At 45.6% G+C, this 27,213-nt stretch overlaps 1 protein-coding gene across 1 annotated transcript in view; it reads left to right on the top strand.

Moving 5' to 3' along the window:
* Nucleotides 1–1,750: 1,750 nt before the first annotated feature.
* Nucleotides 1,751–27,213, top strand: part of LOC120841379 (venom metalloproteinase antarease-like TtrivMP_A) — a 39,089-nt gene continuing 13,626 nt past the window's right edge. Inside the window, exons 1-8 of the mRNA XM_040212268.1 lie at nucleotides 1,751–1,832; nucleotides 4,324–4,481; nucleotides 5,467–5,559; nucleotides 5,948–6,065; nucleotides 10,127–10,168; nucleotides 10,586–10,713; nucleotides 10,854–10,925; nucleotides 23,855–23,988. Coding sequence (XP_040068202.1) covers nucleotides 1,784–1,832; nucleotides 4,324–4,481; nucleotides 5,467–5,559; nucleotides 5,948–6,065; nucleotides 10,127–10,168; nucleotides 10,586–10,713; nucleotides 10,854–10,925; nucleotides 23,855–23,988 — 794 coding nt within the window. The 5' untranslated portion in view covers nucleotides 1,751–1,783. The remainder of the gene's footprint in view (nucleotides 1,833–4,323; nucleotides 4,482–5,466; nucleotides 5,560–5,947; nucleotides 6,066–10,126; nucleotides 10,169–10,585; nucleotides 10,714–10,853; nucleotides 10,926–23,854; nucleotides 23,989–27,213) is intronic.

Genomic DNA, 27,213 nt, shown 5'->3' with positions numbered 1-27,213 from the left:
CGCGTTCGCCACTGGTCGTTTGAGATCAAATAAGATGTCTTTCGCACGTCCATTAAGAGCCGCGCCGAATCTTATTTAGTGTTCGGACCGCCCAAATCTCGATCGGCTGATCTTCCCGAAGCCGAGTGGAAGCCGATCTCTAGGAGACGTAACTTCCTGCCTCGCCGAGCATGACGGGAACGGCGGCCGACCGACGCCTGATGGCGCTTTCCGGAAGTGACGATAGCCCAGCGCGATGGGGAATGCCGGAACGACAGTATATCACTCCCGGAAGACTGTCGTCTTCCGCTGGTGGACTCGGAGTCGCGGTGGCTCCGCATGAATCGAATGCTCCGTAGTGGATTTAGGATAGTGATCTAAAACGACCAGGGGAATGGTCGTTTTGACACGACTGCGACCGCTTTTCAACGAGGGAACACAGTGGTGTCATATACCGGGCAGCCCTGGATACCTCCCGATCTTCCTACAGTTTTGGGTGTCATCCTTAGGCATTACTCTATTATCACGGATCAAAAAGTAGGTTCATTTAAAAACTGAAAATAAATGTACAATAAGGTGAACTCGCTCTCCTAACCAAAGCAAAAAGAACAGCGTGCATCCCGGGACGATGACAAGGGACCATGGGCCCAATGTTTCCAAATTCACCTTCTTTTGTACATAGTCTGTATTCTAAAACATTCCGAACAGGAACGAGAGATACGTTACAAGATGAGAGCGTTATAGAAGAGACGGCAAAGATAAAATGTGAAATTTGGCTGGTGGGGTCCTAGTCCTGTGCCCTTCCGTGGGAGACGCGTGCGATGCCAACTCGGTCGTGAATATGTCAATAGATATCACTTGAGTAAACGTAGCCCTCGTGAGCTGTTCTGAGCTTCCCTAGCAGCAAGTAAGATGACGCTAATAAAGTACACGATTGTTTAATCTCAGTTTTACGTGTCCTCACTGTTATTCAGTGTATGAAATCGCACTTTTTTTTCTACCGGAGCGACGATAGATTTGAGGAAGCCATTTGTCGACAACCTCTGGTGTATTTTTCGGCGTCTCCGACGGGCCGGTTTCGTGACATTTGCATGTCTCCTTAACCGCGGCGTTTATATGTGGCCGGCATGTGACGCCATATTACATACTTATTTTCATACAGTGATGTAGAAGCCACGTGCTCAGCAAGCAATGGCCACCAGAATGGCCGCTTATGTGATGTCAGTGGAAGCCATGTTTAGTCTCCACCGCGATAAGCAAACCGCTGGCGTCTCCTTCTTGACACGCTTCAATGGACCCTTTTCAAATGTTAGTGTACCTACCACGTGCAGAGCCAAACTCGACGCTCTAATGGCGGCGCTACGCAGCTTCTGCACCCTTGGAGAGGCGAGCGTCTTTGAAAGCATGCCACAGAGAAGCGGAGAATCCATTCTAACAAGTTGGTCCTTGTAAGTCGCCTCTGATTCACAAAATCGGGAGTGTTTGAAGGTGGACGATCTTGACCTTCTATCACCGTCATTAGTGCGGAGATATTGGAGCTATTGAGACTGCCACGAGATGGCTCTGACGTTTGAAAAGGGTGAGTTGCGGTGTTAATGCTCGTCTCGTGCAAAAGCAGTCTTTAACAACTAACAAATGCAACTTCCTGTGTACGATATTTGACTTGTTATTTTCATTATCTCGCATTTTGTGTAATATTTTAAAGGGCACTTAACCTTTCCACCCTTTAAAAAGGTTCCTGACAGAGCCATCCTCACATTTCCAAGTGTTTTTCTCTCCTTTACGCACGTTTTTACGACGGAAAATGTATTCGGCTACACTCATTATTTTCAGCGTTGCTATTGCTCACGCCGGTGATGTATTGACTCTATTTACGTAGACGCTTCTGCATGGCGTTTTTCTAAGTGACGTAAAATCGAATTTTACTTTTCTGCTGGGCATTAATTTCGGAGTTTTTGGGCACGATAAACATTTATCATAGAACTTCCGAACACAATATTGCAGACGAGAAATGACTTGTATTACGGCATGCACCATACCCCCGAAAGCCGCAGGGTTTAAATAGGCTTGGATAGACATACTCCATTGATTGTATTCATTGATTCCTTCATAGTCGCTGACAAATAAGACGCGCAGGGTGTGGCTTAATATTATAATCTTGATTATTACCTCGTAATTGCTTCTTCCGTGTTCTTATCCTTTAATACCGCAATACTACTGGATGAGAAGAAATAATCAAATGATCGTCAGTCAGCACGCCCTTCACTTAGGTTGTCAACGATTGAAAGAGAGGCCTCTTATAAATATATGCCGCTATATCTCCCGATAACCAGGACGGGTTGATTCGGATACTTTAATACGTTGGTATTCTAACGGGTGTATCAAGTAGTGGCCAGGCTATTTAAATCTACCGCAAAATTCGGTTTCTTAACCCATCGCGCTACGACTTTGTGCAGCGTTGCCCACAGGCGGCGCATATTTTTCTATAAAATTTACAAAGATTGAACTTACCTGAGGAAAAATTAAAGAAAGCAATAGTCTTAATTCTTGTGGAAACCCAGCGAAGCAACCGATCCTCAATCATTGAGGCGCCCTCTTGTTTGAAAACTGGTGACTTCGCTACGTTTCCATAGGAGTTAAGCCTTTTTTTTTACATTTTCCTCAGGTAAGTTTCCTCTTTGCAAATATTATAGAACAAATGCACCACCTGTGAGCAAAGCTGCAGAACATCGTAGCGCGATACGTTAAGAAACCGAATTTTGCTGTGAATTTAAAGAGTCTGGCCGCTACTTGATACACCCGATACTACATCCAAATGTCTTCAAAAACACAAGCAAAATAAAACTGCGACTAGGTTAACGCATACCTAGTGATTATATTTTTTTATAGATGTGACATAGAAGTTGCCAACGTAATTCTTGTACTTTTAACCAAATAAGTTAGTTATTTTTTCTTTTTTTATATAGATTTGTTAAAGCAACTTAGCTTAAGCAGCGTTCTTAAGTACTGCTGGCTCCATAGAATGGTTTGGAGCCAGCAGTACGAAAGCCACGTTCGGCGTTCTAAAAAGTTGTCGGTCTTTTTCCGCGCATTGACGTCATATAAGTTCCATGCCGTCGGCCAGGATCCTGGCGGTGCCGCATCGGTGGTGGTAGGAGCCAAAAGTGCGAGCTTTCCATCGTAATTAAGGCCGGGAATTCTAGCACCAAGCGGAAGGGTTGCGACATCTAACAGCATGACGCTTTGGCTCCTGTGAGGTCGTTAGTGGACACTTCGGGATTACTTTGAAGGTATGGGTGCGATAGGATCTTTAACACACCAGTCACAGACGAGTTCTAAAGGCAACGTACTTCAGAGTTCATCCAGCTAAGGGCGTCACAAATAGGCAGAAAGAGACACCGAGGTCATTATACCGGAAGCAGTTGTTCACGTATTCAACGTCTGAGGTACGTCAGGTCTACGTAAAGACCATGCACTTTGTTCCTCCGCTTATACCTACAAATTAAGAAAGGATGCAAATGTAGCTTGTTAATGCGGAACGCAATTGCATTGTACGTGCACGGAATGCACAATCACGTAATGTTTGTGTTTTGCCGAGTTCCAAACTGCCACAAATCCTTTCACGTTGTTGGGCATTTGGGAAAATAACTGTCAGCGCTTTTCTTAGCCTGTGTTTGTTCAGATTATATGTACCAATCGGGGTTACCAAATAAATGTGACCGTCCCAAAACGATGTTTCATTCATGATGGTGCCGTACAATTAGAGCGATGAAGAGCGAAACGTTTGACAGATATCCAAAAGGTTTTCGGAAGAACAGGAACGTAGGCGTGGTACAAAAGATTAAGATTTTAACCATCATTAACAAAAGCTTAGCAACAAGGTAATCTAGATTCTTCAGTTTCTTTCTTTTATGTGGTATGGCACTTTAATAGCATTTTGAAGTCTAGCGAAGTAGCATATCTTCACATGAGCTGCATATTAAGAAATGCATATGAAAGAATAAATAGTGTTAACGAAACACGATTATAACATGCCCCCCCCCCCCTCCCCCGATTTTCCACATTTGTTCCGTTCGATATATTCACATGAGTATAGGCTTGCTTCCCGTGGTTTTCTTTTATTGTATTACGTTTCCAACGTCTTGTCATTGCAGAAGAGCTTTCTTATTTTTGTTGAGTTAATTGTCCTTTGTTTTTGAAAGAGAACTTTGCTGGGAGATCTCTTTACGATATTTTTTATTAGAAAAACACCGTGACTTGTGACCAACGTTATCTTTTGTCGTCTTTACCGAGAAGTTTGTTGCGAGTATGGAGCGTCGGATAACAGGAGCGGTTACGTTCCAGGTGTCGTGTATCCGGTTCTGATTGAAAGCAGAAGCGGCAACTCAAGAGGCGCTGTTCAACTTTCTAAAGACTACGTCATAGACTTGGAAGAATCCAGTGTTTTAGGGAACCGTCTGTATTTTTCCGAGGCTAGGTATGGAGAGGTGAATCACGAATTGGTAAGGAAAGATTACCTTTTACAAGAAAGCATGCTTCCGCCTCTTTGATTAAAATTCACTTAATTTACTTAGAAAATAAACAATCCACATATTTATTCACTCAAAAGTTACTTGATGTGTCCGCTAGTCCCTTTAGAGGTTTTCGTACTTTTGAATGTGCCATTCAAGCAGAATTGTCTCCACTGATATAACGCAAATAACGCACATTTGTTAAAATGATGTGCCGACTCCCACGATTTCTTTTTTGCATTCTTTGAGAAAGTTTTACTTCCTCGATGATTTATGCAACCATTCACCCCAAAATTCGTTCTGCGTCTCGGTGAAATTCATTGAATATAATCATTTACTGAGTTTTTATCAAATGCCATAGTTTGCAAAAAAAACATGAGCGATTCCAGTCTGTGAAGGTGCATGACCAGCGAAGCTGTTTAGCACACGACACAGACGTGTCAAACAATTTTGAACAAAGGTACGTCCAGATTTATTGTCTTGATCGGTGGTCATCGTGAAGAGCCGGAGGAAAAACGACACCCGCGACGCGACCGCCACCCGGCGGAAAGTAGACACCCGTGACAGGACCGCCAATCCGGGAGAGTGGAAGGAACGGAAACTAGGCTCACAAGCGCTAGGGGCGACTACAAGGAGAGGGCGGTGCGAGAATAGACATAGCTGTAGCGGGTCGGACAGCGCCAAATCTTTGAGAAACATTTATTATCTACCTGAGAGTCTCCTGATCTTTAAAATGGAGCGTATTGATAGCTAATCTACCGAAAATGCATATCCAACTGATGAGACATAAGCTTTTGCATAAAATGAAGCGATTTTGCACCAAATTCGGGTACTGAGTTTTTGTTGACGCACACAAAAAACCCACGAAACCCTAGCCATAAATAGCTTGGCTATAAAAATAACCGTTTAGCATTTCAGCTGCTAGTGTTATGAAGATCACTCCAGAGTAATTTTGCTAATAATATGTTGTTTTCAGATGGATACTACGGACATACGTAATAGTGTTTATGAAAATTCGAAACACAAGGCTTCCTTTACAATTACTAAAACAAATATGGGAATTGAAATGGTATGTACAAATATTTTTGAAGTATATATTTGTATAGGAACAATGCACTTGATTATAGAAATGAACAGGAGTTTATGGAATCGTTACTTATAAATCCTGTATTTGTTAACTACATAGATTTTCGTGAACATTTTATAAACCTGCAGCGCTTTTTTAAGTTTCGCAAAAATGAAAGTTTATTAAGCATGTTGGAAGTACACACCACCGCAGCGTCTAAAAATCATTATTTATGAGAACTTTAAATTATGTATTTAAAATACTTTCTCCATAAATTGCTTCCTCACCAATTGAATTTTTATTAAGGATAAATTATTTGCTTAGCGATTCACAAACGGTATGCAACGGGCAATGCTTGCACTATTCAGAAATCTTTCTCTTTTTTTAACAGGAAGGATACCTAAACTTTACACACGGAATTGAGCCATCGCGAATACATGACAAATCCGGCCGAATCCCTCACAGAATATTTCCGCTCCCGACGCCTGAGGAGGCGATCCACTTGGAAAGTAAGTGACAAAATCAGTCACTACACTAGATATTTCATGAAAATTCGACCTTTAAAGGCTAGACTTAGCGAAGCAAAAATTATTAGAAATTTTGAATGTACGACCGAATTCCTTCCTTCAGCGTTCGCTTCGCGTGTGGTGTCAATACTGGTACGCTCTCAGTTATTTGCCATTTATTCTCTCGATGACTTAATTTACCTGCCGTTCTTTTCTATAACACATTCTGTTTAATGGGTGGCGAAATGAGCGAATTAATTGATTATCTTTGGAAAATAAAAGGTGAAGTGCTTGAAAAGGCGACAGCCCCACAGTATTTCCTTATCTTTTTTTTACTTGCACCATTTCAACGGCTCCTCTATTAGTGATCTGAGTATGTAATCCGATGTTCAGAGTATTCAAAGTATCACAGTATGTATGATCTCAAATCGTACCAATAATTAGCACTTTCTGAGCTAACGGAAGGGGTCACTGGTTTGGCAGTCGGAAAAAAGTTATGATATCCTTATATTCAAGTTAACACACCTTATGTGCGTTCAAAGTTGCCGTTCACTTTTTCCTGAATAATTTAATTGGTAGCACTCAACAGTTCCGAAACAATATGTTTCTACAAATGATTTTTCGGACGCGGAATACACTGACAATTATAACGTCTCTTATGTTTTTACTTAATTATACCGACTTTTTAGGTAACATATAAAACTATCACTTCGTCGTCTTTTCTTTCAAACAAAAATATTATCAACTTCATTTCGGCATGGTTCGGTCTTGAGGTGATGGTATTTAGAAAAACACATGCGCTGGCATCGGATATTGTAACAATTTGAGAAAATTATCTTGAAGATATCTTGTGGTGGGGTTGCCTTGCTGCATGCCCATCCGGGAGGAACGACACGGAGCCGGGGTTTCCAATACAAGAAACTACATTTATTAAAGTAACAGGAATGGATTGTTAGAATCAGGTTCAACGTAAAACATTGCCGGAGCGTTCCAACTGGACGCCTCCGTGGCCACGGTCCGTCCTCTCTTCTCTTTGGGCGTGTGCCTTCTTTTATAGGCTTTTGTGCCTGTCCTATACGTGCGCTATTGCGCGCCTCGGCCGTTGTCCAGTTTGGGCATTCGGCAGCGGCCTCTGGCCGTAGTGGGAGACTTACTCCCACACTTCCCCCCACTTAAGCGTCTGGTATGTCGATGCCAGTGTTATCGTGGTCGTCCTTGGGGGGGGGGGGGGGGGGGGGGGGGTCGTCGTCGAGGGTGTGGACGGCGGCGCTGTATCGGCGTTAGGGCGCGCTCCAGGTCGCGCTTGTCCTCTGGTGGCCGTTTCCGGAATCGCCGGCAGCTGCAGTTTTCGGTGCCTTCTTGCCCACTGGCCGCAGTTCCACAGGGTGGGCCTCGCTGGTTGCTGCCGTGACTGGTACCGCCAGGTGTCCTGGGACCCTGGCGACCAGATGCCCGGGATTGGTAGTGGCGTCGCCGATGATCCACCTTCGTGAATCAGAGCGAGCAATTGCCATGGGTTACTCTCATGTTAACCCCTGGCTCTATGATGCATAAAAAAAAGGTAAAGGATCTGGGGTGGGCACAATCGCGTAATATTTCCCCCTCTCCCCCCTCAGAAAGGCGATCAGACCCATGGGATGATATACGATCGAGTTACAACGCTCGAAACCCAAAAAAAGAAGGGAAAAAAAAAGAATAATCTTGTCCAACCGCTTTAGAACTTCTCTCAGCCGTCACCGACGTCGCAGGTTGTACCGCCTGTGTGGCGGCGAGGGGGGGTCCGGGAACGGGCCGTCGTCGGCATCGGTCTGATCCTGCAAAAAACCATCTTCCGGGTTGTGGAATTGTTTAAGGTCGGTGACATGAGTTGGTCCTGTGGACTCACCACTGAAATGGTGAATTAGCGTGTATGTAAGCGGGGAAAGCTTTTTGCCTACACGATATGGACCATCCCACCTGTTGGCCAGTGAGGCCGTGAAGCCTTTCGCCGCGTCACTCAGGGGGTGAGTGCGCCTGAGCACCAAGTCTCCCACCTCAAACTGCAGGTCTCGGCGTCCCTGGTTGTACTGGTCGGATTGCTGCAGTCTGGCAACGTCAAGGTTCTCCCGGGCTTCCTTGAGGTTGATGGTGAAACGCTTTCGCAGGTCGTCTGCGAACTTTGTGTAGTTGCGGTCCTGTGCCCTGGGTTCTATCGAACGGAGAGTGTTAGTGAGAGGAAAAGCAAGCTCTCTGCCAAAATTGAGCTGGGCAGGGGTGAGCCCGGTTGACCGGTTAACCGTAGTGCGAATGGCGAAGGCCATTTCTGGGAGCTTCGCATCCCAGTCTTTGTGGCGCTCCGTAGGAGCAACAAGCATCATCTTAAGGTTTCGATTCACCCTTTCGGTTATATTTGCCTGGGGATGATACGGCGAAGTCCGTTTATGTTCAATTCCCAGAACCGCGCATGCCTCGACGAACACTTTGCTCGTAAAATACGACGCATTATCCGAAATTAGGCTTGCCGGGAAACCAAAACGCGCGAAAACTTGAAGTAGGCAGTCCCATATTTTCTGCGAATCCAACTTTAGTAAAGGGAACAGCTCCACCCATTTGGTGAAATGGTCTGTTACTACGAACAAGTACTGGTTTCCGCGTGGGCTACGTGGAAATGGACCCATGACGTCACAGCAACAGATCTGCCAAGGGCTCTGGCTTGCGATCGGTTGCATGAGACCCGGGGGTTGACCACCACGTGGCTTCGCTTTCTGGCATGACGGGCAACTACGCGCACACCTCAGTACATCTTGCCGCATGCCGGGCCACGTCGCAATCTGGGACAACTTATCGTAAGTCTTGCTCCCACTGCTGTGCCCGGCTAGGGCAGAGCTGTGCATGTGTCGGATGAAAAGCTTACGTAGCTTGCGGGGTATCACGGTCCGGAATGCTGAATCATCTGGATCGTCGTCGGCCTGGGGGATGTAGCGCAGCAGGAGGCCGTCGTCGCTCATCAAGTAGGAGTCGAACTCCTTGTCACTTGGGCGGTCGACTGGACCGGACGCTGCCAGCCAGGCAGTCACTTGTTGGCACAACCCATCGTCGTGCTGGGCCTTGAGAAGATCCTCTCTTGAGACCAATGTACCCCACCGTGAGTCAGGTGGTCCCTGTGTTGTATTAACGACTGCGACCAGCCCTGGGGATTCCTGCACGTGGTTCTCAGGAAGGGGGGGGGGGGGGGGGCGCGGGAAAGTGCATCAGCAATTTGGTTTGTAGCACCCGGCCTGTATACAATAGTGTAATCGTATTGTTGCAGCGTAAGTGCCCAACGAGCGAGGCGACCAGCGGGGTTCTGAAGTCTTTTCAGCCATGACAATGCTAAATGATCACATTGAATTTGGAATGTTGCGCCATCCAAATACATGTCAAATCGCTTTAACGCATACACTATGGCTAAGCATTCCCTTTCTACAACACTGTAGTTACGCTCTGCGGAATTGAGGGTCTGACTTGCGAAAGCAGCCGGGCGAAGTATACCATCATGTTCCTGCAGTAAAACAGCTCCGACGCCACAATCGCTTGCATCTGTCTGCAAAACGAATGGTTGGTTTAGGTCGGGAAGATGCAGACACGCATTCTCTGTCACTGCCTTTGATAACGCTGCGAATGCGCTTTGTTGTTGTTCGCTCCAACACCATTTGACGCCTTTTCGAAGGAGGTGATTAAGCGGCTGAGAAATCTCAGAGCGTTCCAACTGGACGCCTCCGTGGCCACGGTCCGTCCTCTCTGCTCTTTGGGCGTGTGCCTTCTTTTATAGGCTTTTGTGCCTGTCCTATACGTGCGCTATTGCGCGCCTCGGCCGTTGTCCCGTTTGGGCATTTGGCAGCGGCCTCTGGCCGTGGTGGGAGACTTACTCCCACAATCTTAAGGACGAAAACCGCAAAAATGGGCCAGAAAAAAAGAAAAAAAAAACTAATTGACAGAAACACGAACTGTTCCTCTATAATTTTGCTGAAGAAGCATGCCTTTGAAAAGCTATAACCTTGGACTCTGCTTACTTTTTACATTCAGTATCCCAATGATGTTTACAGTTCCTGTAGAAGACCGTTCGGATGAAAGTCTACTGCCAAAAAGTAAGCTTATTTTGTTTTCAAAACATTTAATATTGCTCAGCAGTCCTCTCAACCAATTGTACAAACACCAAGGAGCGGGTTGCAATTTTAGTTACATGCGCGGCATACATACTTGCCATTTTATAACTATGATGCAATTTTCTTTACACGGTAGAAACCCCAACTTTTCTGCTTCAGGTTTTTGCTTTGAAATAATTCGGTAGACGTCAGCACGTGCTGAGCGAGTAGCTACGATTCGAGACCGCACTTTGATGATATAATGAACTTGAAAACTTCTAATTGGAGAGACTGTTTCACTATCTTGCACAGAAAACAATATCAACTTATATGGCATCGTGCATATTAAAAAAAATGATTACACAGTTAATTCTAAACTTGCGGAGCACTGAGGACATGCCATGATTTGAAACCTTCTAGGTGACACTGCAGAGCCACCCAGCGTGTGGCGACCTGAAATGTACGTCATGTTTGTCAGTGCAATACACAAGTCCCTCAAGGAAAGCAAATATATACAGGCTCGATACATCATAAGGCTAATGAACATCGTGCGTATGGTTTACCTTTGTTTTTGTTCAGAAATAATATAGTAATGTCAGCTTTCTTTGACCAAACAAAAAGTGCTTATTGAGGCTTTCTTGCTCCGAGTTCTGACACCCGTTCGAATGCCTTATTTTTTTCCATGAAGGTGAATGCGATCTTCAAGACGGTTCGCAAGCCCCGAATAAACCTCCAGCTTGTTGGAATATTCCGGTTTCCGGTGCGTATTTTTTGTCGAACCCCCACACGTTGCTATCTTTAAATCTGAAAGCCTTGTTATTGCCGCCAAGAGTGCAACACAATTGTAAACTCAAAATTTTTAGAAGAAAACAAAATTTTTGTCATCTAAACTCGACTTTTTTATTTGAAGCCGTTTGGATGAGATTCCGCTTTGCCAAGGGGACTCGAGTGAGAGGAAAACAATAACTATTTGTTTAACTATAAATTATTGGATTCCTATGATTTAAGTCAGATTCATTTGCGTTATACCAGATTAATTTATTTTAAATTAGCATTTCTATAAAATAATGCATTTGATCACTAGGTATATTTTTGAACACGACAGATTGACTAATACATCCATCCGACCACTGAAGATAATGCGGAAGAAATAATTACTGCAAATTTAACGTGCGGTTTAAGTGACTTTTTTTTAGTAAACTTTGACTTTGTAATGAAAAAATCAGCTTAATATTGTGTGGTTACGATTTGGTCAGACGACTGCTTTATGCTTGATTTCAATGCGTTATGAGATTTTTTGTTTTGATTAGCGTTTCCTTGATTTAAAAAGAAAACAAGTAATATGCAATGCATCGCATGATAGAAAAATAGTAAATTAAAAAAATCTATTTTGGGATTTTTTTTTTTGTAGAAATGTTTTTATTCAAAATATTGTAGTGAAACAGGCATGGATTTAAAGCACTTTTGAAATCATGACAGAAATCACGATTTAAATCGTCCAGACTTTTATTCTCCACCATGCTGTCAACGCTCATGTTTTCTGGGTTGCAAGAATAATGAATTGGTCACCTTGATACAATGTTGTGTTTTTCATATGATAGTGGTGCAGAGCAGGTTTACGCAATTGTACCGGATGCAAAAATATGTTAAATATTGTGATTTATATGATAGGTAAATATTGAAGATAATATTAGTTACTATAGAAACTACCACACGTTTTGCAATTTGTATAAAATGAGAACGGACACGGCAGTAAAATAGATGAAAATATCCGGAAGGTATTTACCCTTCCCACTTAGACGACTTTTTTCCTGAATTCCTGTGAAGGCCACGTGTTACAAAGTCACGGGAAGTCATTTCTTCTTCTAAATTTAGCGGAGAAACTGAATAGGTGTTGAGGTCACGTGGCGTCAAATTTACTGCTAAATCTAGTGGCCAAATTAAAATTTCGTTAAGGTGACGTGACGAAGTCACATGACATCACTTTTTCCGATATATTTAGCTGAGAAACAATATTTTTTTTATAGATCACGTGACATGAATCATGTGACGTAATTTCCCCGCGAAATTCAGAGGGGAAATAGCAGAGGTTGAGCAAAAATCGGGACCCGGAATTCCATTGTTCAGTTTTCTGAGGTGCATCGAGGGCGCTGCAATAGTATTGTAGGCGTTACCGAAAAAAAGTAACGAAATACGTTACTCATTGCAGCAGGTGATATCAAGGCCATACCGATCATAGCTGTCGCCCATCTACTGTGTTCTCCTCTACAGCATACATGTAACATTGCATTAGCAACTAAAGCGCCGTTCACATATATGGGACCGAGTACGACCGAGAGAGACCAGACCGGATTTTAAGCCTTTTGCGACGCCTTAGGGCCAGCCCCGCTGCAGCGGAGCTGGTCCTAAAAAGTCGCAAGATTTTTAAAAACCGGTCTTGTCTCTCTCGGTCGTACTCGGTTGCAAGAGTGTGAACGAGCCTTAATACTTTTCCCCATCGCATGAAAATTCCAAGAGTTGCTGTTTTGCACAAAGCCCAGGCTATTTTGACAACATTAACAACTATAGGCCCATATCCGTACCTCCCTAATGTTTAGAAGTATTAGAACATCTGATAAAAAACGCTTATGCAAATTTTTGAATGAAAGAGATGTCTTTGTAATGCAGCAATACGGTTTTCAAGAAAAAAAATCTACAGAAATGGCGCTACTCAGTATCAAAAAAAAAATTAATCAGCATTTTGAAAATAAACTATTTACCCACTGAAATATTTTTAGACTAGAGAAGAGCGTTTGATCTCATTAAACCTGATATATTGTTTTATGAACTACCGTTTTTTTTAGAATTCGAGGTTTTGCTTTAGATTTTGTACGTAGTTACTTATCTTGTCGGTCGCAATATACGTGTTTTAATGGATACCGGTCCAAGCCAGAAAAAATTTCGTATGGGGTTCTATAGGGGTTTATTTTAGGTTCTCTTTTTTTATTATTTATAATAATAATATTGTACCTATCCTAAGAACTCTTGAAATAGTTTTGAACCCCGACGATACGAGCTTATTTTTTTCTGGTTCATTTTTGCGTCATCTAGAAGTTACTGCTAACACGTGGCTCAATGAATTATCGGACTGGCTTGACTCTAATGAACTTCAGTTAAATGTTACGAAGACAAAATATGAAATTTTTAAGCCACGAGGTAAACCTGACGATCGTGAAATTGTTTTTAAAAATTCCAAGACTCGGTGATCGAGCGTGTAATCGTTTATGAGTTGTCAGGAGAAACTTGAGCTGGACACCACATATTAATAAAATGCATGGAAGCATCTTGAGATCTATTTGTGTTTTATACAAAATTAGATTGCTGGTTCCATGCTGGTTAAAACGTCAGTTGTATTATACTTTAGTTACTTTCATCTTTATTACTGTTTATTAGTTTGGGGTTCAACAACGAAAAAAAATATTGATAGGTTGTTTGTTGTGCGAAAACAAAAGGTATAGGTTGTAAAGAAAACCTTCAGCATACTGACCACACAGCACCGTTCTTTTGGAGCGCAGATCTTAGACTCCCGTTTCTGGCTGGAGCGGCGTCGGCGTCGCCGTCGGCGTAAGAGTAAGGCACGTGACACCCGTGAGGTCACGTGACCCCGGTGACGTACCGTGACCTCCTTGAGGTCACGTGACCCGGGTGGAATCACGTGACCTCCTTGAGGTCACGTGACACCGGTGACGTCACGTCACCTCGTGAGGTAACGTGACCCCAGTGAGGTCAGTTGACCCCGTGAAGTCACGTGATCCCCATGAGGTCACGTGACTCCAGTGAGTTCACGTGACCCCGGCGACGTCACGTCAACCTTGTGAGATAACATGACCGCCGTGAGGTCACGAGGGTCACGTGACCTCACGACCTCACGTGACCTCACGACCTCACGACCTCACGTGACCTCACGGTTACGTCGTTGGCGTCGGCGTCAACGGCGCCATCGGCGTAACCGTGAGGAGTGGCAGGCAGGATGAGGAGGTAAGGAGGAGGAAGGAGTATACGCTCTTCTCAGTACCCTTCCCTCCTCCTCCTTGAGAGCAGCGCACTAATTCGGTTTTACAGGGAGTTGTACACTCTAAAAAAATTCCGTGAGTCTACTTTCCCGCACAACACTCGGAGATCCAATCAGCGCACCTTACGGAGGCAGCTCAGCGAATGATGATACCGAAACATATGTTTAGACCAGAAAAAGGCAGTCTCAGCTGTGACATTAAGCAATGCAATCCTGACCTTTTATATTGAATAATGTCACAACTCAGACTGAATTTTTTGTTCTAAAAATGTGTTTCGGCATCGTCATTCGCTGAGCTGCCTCCGAAAGATGCGGAGAAGAAGCGGGGGGCATGTTCTGACATGCCCCCGATGAGCTCCGCAGTTCTTCGAATATTTCGGCGGTTTCTTCTACGCCACAATTCTAAACCTGGCTCCGACAGATCCGCGAAGTCAGGCGGCACCCGCGGATAACATTTTTGGCTCAGGGAAGCAAATTTTAGGCATTTTACGGCCCTTTTTTGACCGCACCGCGCTGCTATCGTTGCTAAGCCTGATCAGCCTCAGTGCGGACACGGCGCAGCCTGCACCGCCGCCGGCCTTCCCGCCCATGGCTATGCTTGAAGCCGACGCCTCGCCGGTCGACATGGATCTCTCCGGTCCCAGAGCAGCCTATGCGGTCGAGGGAACCACCGTAACCGAAGCCGAACTCCTCGACGGGAGTTGGAACATGCTTTCCCTGCAGAAGAAATTCGGACGCAAGCCGAAGAGTGATAACCAAGGAGCTACGGGAGGGACGCTATTGCCGCCACCTTCCTCCCCACCAGCGACGCAGCCAGCCGCCATTGTGGGGGCTGACGTAACAAAGAAGAGTACGTTATTCATCAACGCAAGCAAAGCGAAGCCCCGCCCGCCGCCCAAGGCGAGAAAGGGACCTATTCCACGGCTGCCGGACGGGGAGTATAAGATTGTGTACCGTCCTCGATGCCCAGTCAAACTCACAGCCTTTGGCGTGGCTCAGATACTGCACGCGGTTTGCACTGTACAGAAAATTGCGGAACCGGTGGCGATCGAAAACGACCAGCTGCGAATCCACCCGGAGAACAATACATTCACCATAAGCACGCCAGACGAGGCGCGAGCCCGAACCTATGCAGCGCTGAAGAGTCTCAGCGTCGGAGAGAACACGTTCGAGATGAATACGTACGTTCCACCGCCAGACGACTCAAGGAGAGGAATCGTCTTCAATGCATACAGCTACGAAACGGACGCGGAAATTTTTGACGAGTTCCGGAAACGCAACCCCAACCTCAACGTGGTCGGCGGACGCCGGCTGGGCAAGTCAAGACACATGATCGTCACGATAGCAGAAAGGGAGCTACCAAGGTGGATTCGGTACTTGGTGAGTGACCTTCGACTTTTTCCCTTTCACGACCGTGTGGAGGCATGTTATAACTGCCGGAAGACGGGGCATCGGACAGATGTGTGCTCGTTACCTCGCCGGAACCTATGTCGCCGTTGTGGTGGTGAGCATCCACCCATGCCGGAAGAGGCGCAGCCTACATGCACCCCCAAGTGCATCATGTGCACCGGGGGCCACAATACCGGCAACAGAAATTTCAAGTATCGCTTCATCAAGCGCAAGTACGGGAGCAGCTTTGATAAAGAGGAGAAGCAAGGGACGGATGGTCGAACGAGAGATCGAGGCAGGTCTAGACCCCGGGACAAGCACCAGCGAGAGAACGGATACAGAAGTCGTTCTTCCTCCTTCCCACCTCTGGTAGAGGATCATGGACGGTCCTCAGCAGAGACGGGCGACCCCTGGAGGAAAAGGAGTTCCAGCCGGGGGAGGAGCCCATCGGTCCGACGCAAATCGGTCAGATGGAAACAAGACGAGGAAATGGAAGCCCTCCGTAAACAGGTGAGGGAGATGTCTAATACCATACTGGATCTGCAGTCCCAGATTAAGGTACACAACACGCAAAAGAAAAAAGCGAGCGAGAAACTTGTGGCAGACTCGCCAGCGGTAGCACTAAAAGCGATAGAGGCCGCAGCCCCCACGATGGGGACGCAGGGTGGCGCCAAGAGTAGAACTCAGAACGCGATGGACACCGAAACGGTGAATACGCTAAAAAGGCAAGCCCCTCCCGAAAACACGGAGGAGGTTGAGCGGAGCGAGCCGAAGAGGAGGCAAGTTCCCTTGGAGGAGGGCAGGCCCACTTTGACGGCTAGATCAGAACTCTTAACGCAGCTGAAGGAACGCATGGACGCTCAAGACGTTAGGATCACCGCCCTAGAGACTAAAATGGAGCGCTTATTTGTGTACATGAACGGAAGATTCGATGAGCTCACGCAGCTTATTTGTCAGAGACTAGAAATTCAGGATGGCGCGCAACAATCAACGCGAACAACAAATTAGGGTGTGGCAATGGAACTGCAGGGGGTTTGGAAAGAAGAAGGGCCACCTGCACCGGCACATCCAAAATGTCGAGGCGAAGCCCGACATTATAGCGCTGCAGGAGAATAGGGGGCTTGTTTCTCTAGCCAACTATAAAACACACCATCAGTTAGACGTGGTGGAAAAGCGGGATTCGCTCACCGCAACCCTAGTTCACAGAAATATCACAGCGATTCAGCATGAGATAGAAGGATCCAAGGCGGATTACACCCTTGTAGAAGTGATTCCCAGTAAAAAGGGGGAACGAAACCTTTTCATCCTTAATTTATACAGCTCTCCTAGGGACAGGAGCTCGGTCGTCCCGGACCTCCTCAGACGAGTGGTAAAACTAGCGGGCAGAGCACAGCTTGTCGTCGCTGGAGACTTTAACGCGCGACATCCGGCGTGGGGATATCTTAAAGGAAATCCAAAGGGTGCGAAGCTTTGGGAAATCATTCAAGACCTGGGCTTAACAATCTTAAACGATGCACAACAACCAACTCGAATAGGCAATAGCGTTAGTAAAGATACGAGCCCCAACCTCATGTTGACAAGGAATGTTCAGGGGGCAGAGTGGCTTAATACAGGAGTGCCATTGGGCAGCGACCACTATGTAGTCTCTATTACCTTCGACACGGCGCAACACAAACGCAGAACACCCCCGGTAAGAATTACTGACTGGGATAAATTCCGCACCACGAGGGAGAAGCGGGCAGACGGCAGTGTTACCGACCTGGACGCCTGGACAAGCGATCTCAAGCGAGACGCAGAGCGGGCCACAGGAGGGGTGGACACCACCGAAGAACACCCGGCGGTAGACAAACGCCTCATGCACATGTGGGAGGCTCACACGTCCCTACTGGGCAGGTGGAAGACGGGCAAAAACAATAGGAAGCTCAGACTTCGCATTTCCAGGTTGGAAAGGGCGATTGAAGATCACGCCAATGAACTGAACAGGCAACAGTGGTGGCAGATATGTGACGGAATAAACGGGCAACTGGGAAATAAGAAATCGTGGTTTCTGCTGCGGCACCTCCTAGACCCGACTACGACCAAATCCGCGGCTCGGACACGCCTGAACCAGATAGTACATCAGTACGATGGGACGGGTGAAGAACTACTTGAGGACTTAAAAGGTAGATACATTAACACGACACAAGATGGGAATAGAGCCCCCGGGTACACTGGAATGGAGAATGAGACACTAGATGCGGACATCAAGGGCACGGAAGTGATGGCTGCGATGGAGAGACTCCGGACGACATCGGCTGCAAGGCCGGACGGAATAAATAACAAAATCCTTAGAAATCTTGATGACAACTCGGTCCAGGCTTTAACAGACTACATGAATAAATGCTGGAAGGGAGGGAACATCCCGCCGGCATGGAAACATGCCAAAGTAACTTTCATACCAAAGCCTGGCAAGAAGTTGGACATCGAGAACCTCCGACCTATCTCCCTCACGTCGTGCCTGGGTAAGCTCATGGAGCACGTAATTTTCACGCGTTTACAGAACCACGTAGAAACCCATCACCTCATGCCATACACGATGATCGGTTTTAGGCCGCACCTGTCCACGCAGGACGTGATGCTACAGCTTTCTAAGGAAATCGTAGACCCGGGAAACGGCCACGGTACGCGGGCCATCCTGGGGTTGGATTTGAAAAAGGCATTTGATAACGTCTCGCATGAGGTGATACTCTGCAACCTCTCGGAACTAAACGTAGGGCGCCATACATACGACTACATAAAGGATTTTTTGTCTAACAGGACTGCGCAACTCACCATAGGGGATCTGAAGTCGGCACACATACCACTGGGAAATAGGAGTACGCCACAGGGGTCGGTGTTATCCCCCTTTCTATTCAACACCGCGCTGATCACGCTCCCTAGGAAGCTTAACGGCATAGAGGGTACTAGACACACCCTATATGCTGATGACGTCACGATTTGGACGAGTCAGGGATCAGACGGGCAAATCGAGACGGCTCTACAAGAGGCGGCGGACATCGTAGACGCCCACGCCCGTTGGGCAGGTCTGGAATGCTCCCCACAAAAGTCGGAACTGCTAGTTATCCGTAATAACGAAAGGGCCTGCAAAACGAAGCCGAACAGGATACAGTTGAAAATTCAGGGAAACGAAATTCCGGAAGTAGACACAATGCGAGTGCTTGGGATGTACATACAATCCAAAAGATGCAACAAGGTAACGCTGGACAGGTTGACGACATCGGTCCAGCAAACTATACGGCTCATTAAGCGCGTGGCGACTAGGCGACAGGGCATGAAAGAGCGCGATGCATGTCGGCTTGTTCAGGCTTTTGTAATCAGTCGGATCGTGTACGCCACTCCTTACCTAGACCTCAAGAAGGCCGAGAGTGAAAAGCTGAATTGTTTGATAAGGCAGGCGTAGAAGGCGGCTCTTGGTCTCCCCAGGAACGCGTCCACCGTGAGACTTCTATCTCTCGGGGTTCACAACACTCTTGAAGAGCTCATTGAGGTACATCTCACATCGCAAGAGCAGCGGCTCAGGCAGACTGAGACGGGGCTCTGCATCCTGAGAAGCTTAGGCACGAGGAGTGGAGATCCTTCAAGCCAGATGACTTTACCGGTAGAGATGCGCGAAATCATTCGTGTCAAACCTCTCCCCAAGAACATGCAAGCGGGTCGTCACGAAGGCCGGAGGAGGGCCAGGGCGAAGACGTTAAGCAAAAAGTATCACGGGGACGATAGTGCCGTGTACGTTGATGCGGCAGAATACAACCTTACTACAGGCCAACATGCTTTCGCTGTGAGTGCGGTGAGCATCTCGCACAGTGTAGCGGCCACGGTGATCACGGGCCGAGTGGAAGAGGCCGAAGAGGCCGCAATAGCACTAGGGATTGTTCAAAAGAGCACCAACACCATTCTAAGTGATTCCAAAACGGCCCTTCCCAATTTCTCGAGGGGACGTATCTCCACGAATGCATACAAAATTCTTAGCACGATGCCAAACGATAGGAAGGAAGTGGATCTGGTATGGGTCCCGGCCCACGTGGGCGTCCCGGGGAACGAGTCCGCTCACCAATATGCTCGAGGTTTTGTCAGCCGAGCAGGTGATGGGGACTTGGGCGTCGGGGCCCCACGAGGTGAGGCGCTGGATACGTATCAAGCCATAACCAACTATTACAGGGAGCTTAGAGTGAGCCTGCCTCCTCCGCACGTTTCGCTCAGCCGAGAACAGGCTACCACGTGGCGGCGGCTGCAAACGCGGTCGCAGCCAAACCCGTGGACATACGCCAATATCTTTCCCGATCTAGTAAACCCGTACTGCCAACTATGCGGCGAGCCTGCCACCTTAGACCACATAATCTGGGACTGCGCGAAGGATCCGCCTCTGGCAGATCTAGTTTCATCTCCCTCACTTGAGCAATAGGAAGCGGTGCTGGCCAGCCCGGACCTGGACGTCCAGTCCCGGGCCTTGGCAAGAGCGCAAGAGGTCGCCGACAGACTTCAACTGCCGACCATGTGGAGCAGCTGAAGGAACCGAAGAAGGTCACCATCTTACTGACAAATAAAGCTTTTTCTCTCTCTCTCTCTCTTGCGGTGATTGGCTCGCCGAGTGTTGTGCGGGAAAGTAGACGTACGGGCTTTTCTTAGAGTGTAAGCGGCTTTCATGTTTAAAAAAAAAGTTTTCGTACCACCTAAAATAATTAGTGACCCCACCCGTTTTTTTTTACACACTTCGTCCTATTAATACACAATACAATCTCCGACACGTCTATCATAGAGTAGTCCAGGACGAATTATGGACATCACCAAATAGCATACTTGATACCTGATTTCTTAAATAAATATCCAGCCGTTAGGAAAATAATCTCAAATTGTGGAACAAAACACATCTTTAAAATTAGTCTACAGCGGTACCTTCTCTCATGTCATGTTGAGTAAATACTTTTAGACTATATTTTCATTGTGTATGAGTTGTATTACCTGTCTCATTTATTTCCAAAGTATCAAGTGCTCTAACGATTGTATAAGCTCTGTACAAAACATGCTGTGTTGATTGTTGCTGATGTGATATTGTATCTTCTTGTAATCTTTAATGATTATTGTTTTTGTTTTCGCTTCTTGAGCATTGTAAGCGGGTGATAGGCTCACGTCAGGCAGAGCTAATCTGCCTTTTGTCCTGTTACCGTAGGCCTAGTGTCTACATAAAGCCAATTCAATTCAATTACTTGAAAATAAAAGGAACGCATTACAGTTACCGATATAAAGTAACGCACATTATCTTGGCGTTACTTTTTTAGTTTTCACGTTAAAGGTATACTTAATCGCTGTATTTCTAGAAACATTATGTCTATGCAGAGAGTTAACATAATTACTTTGTTTTTTTATGGCTTGACACAAACACTCACAAAAAAACGCAAACAAAACTAAAGATCACTTAGCTTGGCGCCTGGAAGCACGAGAAAAATTTTGTGTAACTTAGTTTTAAGATTTAGGAAGTAAATGTAACCAGTAAGGTAAATCCGTCACCCGTTACTCGAACTGCGCAACGTAGATACATTACCCGTTACTGTTTTGAAAAAAGTAACAAGTACGTTACGCGTTACCGAAAACAAGTAACGCGTTAGCGGTAACGTCGTTACTTGTAACGCGTTACCCCAACACTGGCGCTGAGTCATAAAACGCTGGACCGTCTTTGTGTCAAAACACGGAACTCTATGTCCCCCTCGCACTCAAAAAAAAAACATTGCACTCCGAAGTAGAACACGATTCAATCAACAGTGAGACATCAGTCAGGGGCGATGTCCGGGTTTGTATAAAGGAAACGCAGAGAAGAAAAGCGCCTTTACCTTGAAGGTTACATATGTCACAAAGAGCGGCAGAAAGCAAACGGGATGGTTTCGTCCCGTTGCCGTTACAATTCATAAGGATGCGCGGCTTCGATTTTGGCTGAAAAGGACAACGTGAAAAGCAGATCCCGTAAGTTGCTCTATTCGAATTGTGTTTGACGGTCTATTTATGCATGATAGAAACCACTGCTCTTTGTATCGTTTCTTACTTAATCTTACTAGCGCCACCAGGAACATGCTTAAGGGCCGTTAACATGCCATTGCACATTTACGCCCCTTTTACTTATAGGCGTCCATAACCATGCAACAGACGAGCCGAGGATTGTGAGGGACCAGCTGCGCTTGGCGCTGAAAACATCAGCAGCACACAACTCGAATACGCCCATGCCAAGGTTGTTTAACGAGGAACTTCTCCAAACCTGCTCAGCAGTTTACTTCCAAATTATTATATCTATCACGGCTCCGAATTATCAGGCAAAGTTCGCTATACGAAATCACTAAATTTCTTTTAGGCGCCAGATGAAAAAGCAGCAGATGTGCCCACGTTTGCCAGCCTGAAGGATTTGATGTATCGAGAAAGGCGCTCAGCGCAGCCACCGGTTCCTTCATCAGCTGACACTCCGCAAGACAACGACGCCCACAAAAAGAAAAAAACTAGCAGAGCCCTTCTTGATCATCGACGACCGCAGAGACCCTCGTCTTGAATAGTTGTCTTCGCAACACGAGATGGCATGCAACGGCTGTCGTCAGTTAAAATTACTTTTTTTTTTTGCGGACGGGACATTGTTTGTTGTACCTTACATGTGTGACCAACTTGTAACTCTGCAAATTGTAACTGACGGAGTGCCTAGCGCAGCCGTTTGCTTTTTGTTGTCGGGTCGGCTAGCTACAAATTTATGCCCGTGCGTTTGAAAGGCTATAATTACATTCATATCTGCTGGGATTCCTTCCTTGACCCCTGAAAGTTTCGTGATGGATTTTGAGCCGGCGCTTGTTAGTGGTCTGCGCATCGTGTTTCCCCAAGCTGCTTATCGAGGGTGCGATTTTCATTGTTGCGCAAAAAATGTGGGCTTCCGTTCAGAGACTGGTCCTCATAGCGCCTACTCAAGAAACAGCCAGCTAAGGGCGCTCATTCGTAAGCTCGTGGCACTTTCCTTTCTTTCGCCTTCTGAAGTCCCTCGCCCCTGGGCGTTTCTGCGTCGGAGCATATATTTCTCGTATTCCGGAGCTCATTGAATTGCTTGATTACTTTGACGGAACATGGATGAGCACATTTTCCAACTGGAGCGGTGGCACCATCACGGAAAAAGGGGACACAGAACAAACAACCGTATGGGGGCATGGCATGGAAAAATGAACGCGAACCCCTTCGCGTTCGTTGATTTAATCGAGAGAGATGAGGCCCAAACAAGAGTCATCTTGCTTCAAGTTAAAAACGAGGGAGCCGTACGTGCGCGAGCCCGCAAGTGGGCTAAAAATGTCAGAAGAATGGCGGAGATTGAGTACGTTTTCACAGTGGCGTCATTTCCCTTTTTTTAATTTTTAAACTATGCCCAAGCTTCTTTTGAAGTATAGGCATTGCCGAGAGCTTTACCCGGAGAAATAAGTGTGTGAAAAACGTTGCAATCGATTCGTTGTACCAGTGTTTGATGTGTGAGAGATAAAACCAAGATACGTTTGTCGCAAACAGATGGTATCCCTCTAATCGAATGCATAAAAATGGTTCCAAACAAGCCTGAAAGGAGGGGGGCGGGGGAAAGGGGGGGGGTACTAGTGCATGCCTGTGCACATATCTTATATCTGATGGTATGTTGGGGTCCCGAACGAGGTAAGAAAGGAGCGTCGGTCTGTGTTGCGAAGAATGATTCCTATGGTTCGGTGAGGGTAACAAAGAAACCACTTGTTTACGACGTGACCTTGCACTATTTTAATATCGCGATTATATAACACCGTGTAAATGAATAAGAAAACGGACATATGTCTCAAACTGATCGTGCCAATCAACAGCAATAGGGGATTTATCTGTCTAAACCAAAGTTCCAAAATCGCTTCTCTTCGCGCAGTCAAAGCCGTCGGTTTTATTTCGAAGCAGCCATTTGTTTTCTATTTAAATTGTGTACAATATTGATTTTTGTCGCGACAGATGGCGCTGTCAAAACAAAACTAGCTCATTTCTAGTTCGTTTTCGCAAAGGTCCGTATATTTCATTTAGCTTATTTTACATAGTAGACTCAATGCCAAGTATTGCAGATTTTTATGAACAATTAGAGCTAGAGACATTTTTGCATCTAGAAAGTACTACTTTCAGATGATAACGGCGGTCTAATTTGTGATTGAAAAAGTTATAAAATATAAATATTTTCGCTTAATTCTTTATGTTTACAGACGAAAGGAGATGAGTATTTCGTTGTGGAGGAAGATAATGTAGTCTCAGCGCCTGAGTCACTAAAAGCCTTTGGACAATTCACCAAAAACACCACGTTCAAAAGGCCTGCCGATTTCTACCTGATGCTCTTTGGGTAAGCAAGATCGTTTAATTCCCGAGGTCTAGTTGTGCGGTTGAGGCACAGATAACATATCCTAGTTCTTTATTGCGATGCAATGCTCCCGAAGGATATGGGATAGATTAAGGCGGTCGTGCCAAAATTTTCGGGCTTACAATAAATTACGCACCGCTCAGATCAAATCTTTGACTTCCATAACCCCTTAAAACATGGACTGGCTTTTATTTTCCCTCAAAAGCAGTCGTAGAATTTTTTTTTTTTTTTTACTGAAACGAGCGCAGTTAGCTTTTAACTCTTTGCCGGTACAAGTGGCCATATGATCTTCTATTACGGATTCTAGGCAGGCAAGAGGCAAAACCTTGGCGGAGGTCGGAGGAGTATTACTACAGGGTGACTTAAGGAGAGGCCAGGCTCTTTAAATCGACCGCAAAATTAGGTTTCTTAACCTATCGCGCTACGATTTTGTGCAACGCTGCCAAGAGATGGTGCTTTTTTTTTTCTTTCTTTTTGTAAAATTCGGAAAAAGTGATTTTACCTGAGAAAAAATTAAAAAAAGAAAAAGTCTTAGCTCCTATGGAAACACAGCGAAGCCACCGGTCTTCAAACAACACGGTGCCGTATTGAACGGGAGGCAAGAGATGGCGCAAGCGGTCGCGACGCCAACTGCCACCAACAAATGAGCACACGACATCTTTAGCAGAAAAGGAACTGTAGTTCCTTCTTCTTACCGCGCCTGTTTTTGTTTCTGCGACTGTCGCCGCCTGCGGAACGCGCGCCGCTTTTGAGTCGAAATATTGTCTGCTAAAAACGCCGGCTGTCGGCGCCGTATGCTCGTTCGTTGGCGGCGTTCGTTGCGCTATCTCTTGTCTCCCGTGCGAAACGGCGCCGTGTTGTTTGAAGCCCGCTGGCGTCGCTGCGTTCCCATAGCAGCTAAGCCTTTTTCTTTCTTTACTTTTTCCTCAGGTAAATTTGCTCTTTGCAAAGTTTACAAAAAAAAAAAATGCACCATTTGTGGGCAACGCTGCAAAAGTTGTAACGCGATAAGTTAAGAAACCGAATTTTGCGGTCGATTTGAAGAGCCTGGCTTCTCGTTGCATCATAATGTACAGTTGGGCTATTCACTGCCCTGCAGTGATTAGACGCGAACTAATACTGAAATGTTCGTCTAGCTGTTTTTTCTCACTAGCCTAAATCGAGTGATTGCGCACTGCTCGTGTCGAATACTCGAGCTGCCTTCGACACTTTACCCCATATGGTGTGATCCCCGTAACTACGTCGTTAATATTTACGAAGCAGAATAGCATTTTACCAATACAGGGAAGCTTCTGTGCTAGAAGTGTTTCCTGGGAGTACAGTAGGATATATCGAAACGTTTCCCAAATGAATATGAAATGAAAACAAAACCATTTCAAGTTATGGTATTTGAAAACAAAATCCCCTCGAAGATCAACGCACTTGATGCAAGGTCTTTCCAGCTTTTCGCAATTGAATTCCTCTGTTACCTTTTCACTGGGCCGAAATCTCTTTCTAGCCAAAACCGTTTGAGTTTTGGGAAACATATAAAGTGTGAGGGCATGCAAATTTCTGTACTCTTGTGTTTTGTTTTTTTTGTTTTGTTTTTTTTTCCAATCGGAGCATTGCCGATTGATGCAGATCATTAGCTACGCATTAAGAAAATGCGACACCCATCTTGCGGAAAGCTTTCTGTTTTGAATTCAGTTCATTACGTAAAATATTATCTACTGGGTGACAAGAGATGCCCACGGGTTCCTCTATTTTACGCACTTTTATTCGGCGACATGCAAAATGTTTCCTCTACAGTGTCTGATGTGCTGACCGTTTCACTGTGTAGCGAACCTGATTCGTCGCTTAATGTGTGCCATAATGCTGGAGCTTCGAAACCCCCAAAACTCACTTTTGAAAACAAAGGCGATAAATATCAAGGACATCAAAGCTGTATTTATTTTCGCTTTTTTTTCTTTTATATATATATATATATATATATATATATACATATATATATATATATATTTAATGACCACTGGGCCTTTGATTTTAATATCGGCTAGTTCAGTTATTAGGAGGCGGTATCTAGTTACACACATATGTGCTTATATGTGTCTATCCGATATGGGTTCAAGAGAGGACACATGTGCGCCAGGGGCGGCGCCAGAATTTTTTTTCTGGGGGGGCGCTGCATGATTATACTGAATTCGGGGGGGGGGGGGGGGGGGGGGGGAGTAGTGTTTTCGTTGTTTATGTTCACTTTCATAACTCTTTCTGCTGACGAGCAGAAATCTCACCTAAAGTACACTTACGGAATTGTGGAGGGCTTAGCGCTGAATATAGGCATCATCCAACAGAAATTTAGATCGAACGTTTTTATTGGATATAATTTAATCCATATTCTCTCTCTTGTGTACTTAAAATGTCCCTCTTTTGTTTCTTCTGTAATAATTCCCATTGAGTATAATGGGAACCTTATTATTTTTATGGCGTTTTGTCTGTCGCAGTGAATATCCAGATTATTTAAAAAACATTGCAAACTCTAAACGAATGTGTCCTTTAAAAGAAAAATTATCTCGGACGTGCGCAAGTTCGTCAGCGGAAAAACCACGAGGAGGATCGCACTGCGTTTTCAAAACTCAAACTTGTTCGATTCACTCGCCTGGTCCTCTCGACTTCATTTATATGTAGGAAACCCACGAATCTTGACATGACTTATGCGTGACTGAGGTTTCGTGCTTTCTAAAGCCAGATTGTTTGTCCAGAGCTTCACAGATGCCAAACGTGGATTTCTCATTCGCTTTGGTAGAGGGATATCCAAAAACGGAATTAACTTGGATGGTGTATTCTAGCCAAGGAAATAACCTATACCAGTCAGACTGAAAGCTTACAGCCTTTTTTTTTTTTTTTTTACTTTTTTCGGTGGGAAAGAGTGCACTATCGGCTGCCGCGGCGACTCTGTCTTATACTTGGAAATGTCCAACTGACCTGAAAGATCGTCGTTTCCCTCCGATACGGTGCAAATTCGTCTCGTCTCACGCACGAAGAAGAAAACTTGTCGCTTTCACTGTTCCTTGTTCCGACGAAGGATGACGGACGTCGCTAGAAGCGCTGGGAAGGCCATCAGGAAGACTGTACGGCTGGGGATGATCCTTCCGCTGCTGCTCGATCTCCGTCCTGCTTCTTGACGCGCTTGTTAGAAGACGAAAAAAAAAAATCTGCGGTTTATCTTCT

The sequence above is a fragment of the Ixodes scapularis genome, unplaced genomic scaffold, assembly GCF_016920785.2.
Source record: "Ixodes scapularis isolate PalLabHiFi unplaced genomic scaffold, ASM1692078v2 PGA_scaffold6__148_contigs__length_123643588, whole genome shotgun sequence".
Lineage (NCBI taxonomy): Eukaryota > Metazoa > Arthropoda > Arachnida > Ixodida > Ixodidae > Ixodes > Ixodes scapularis.
Note: the sequence above shows the minus strand (reverse complement) of the source record. Positions and strands in the feature narration are given on the sequence as shown.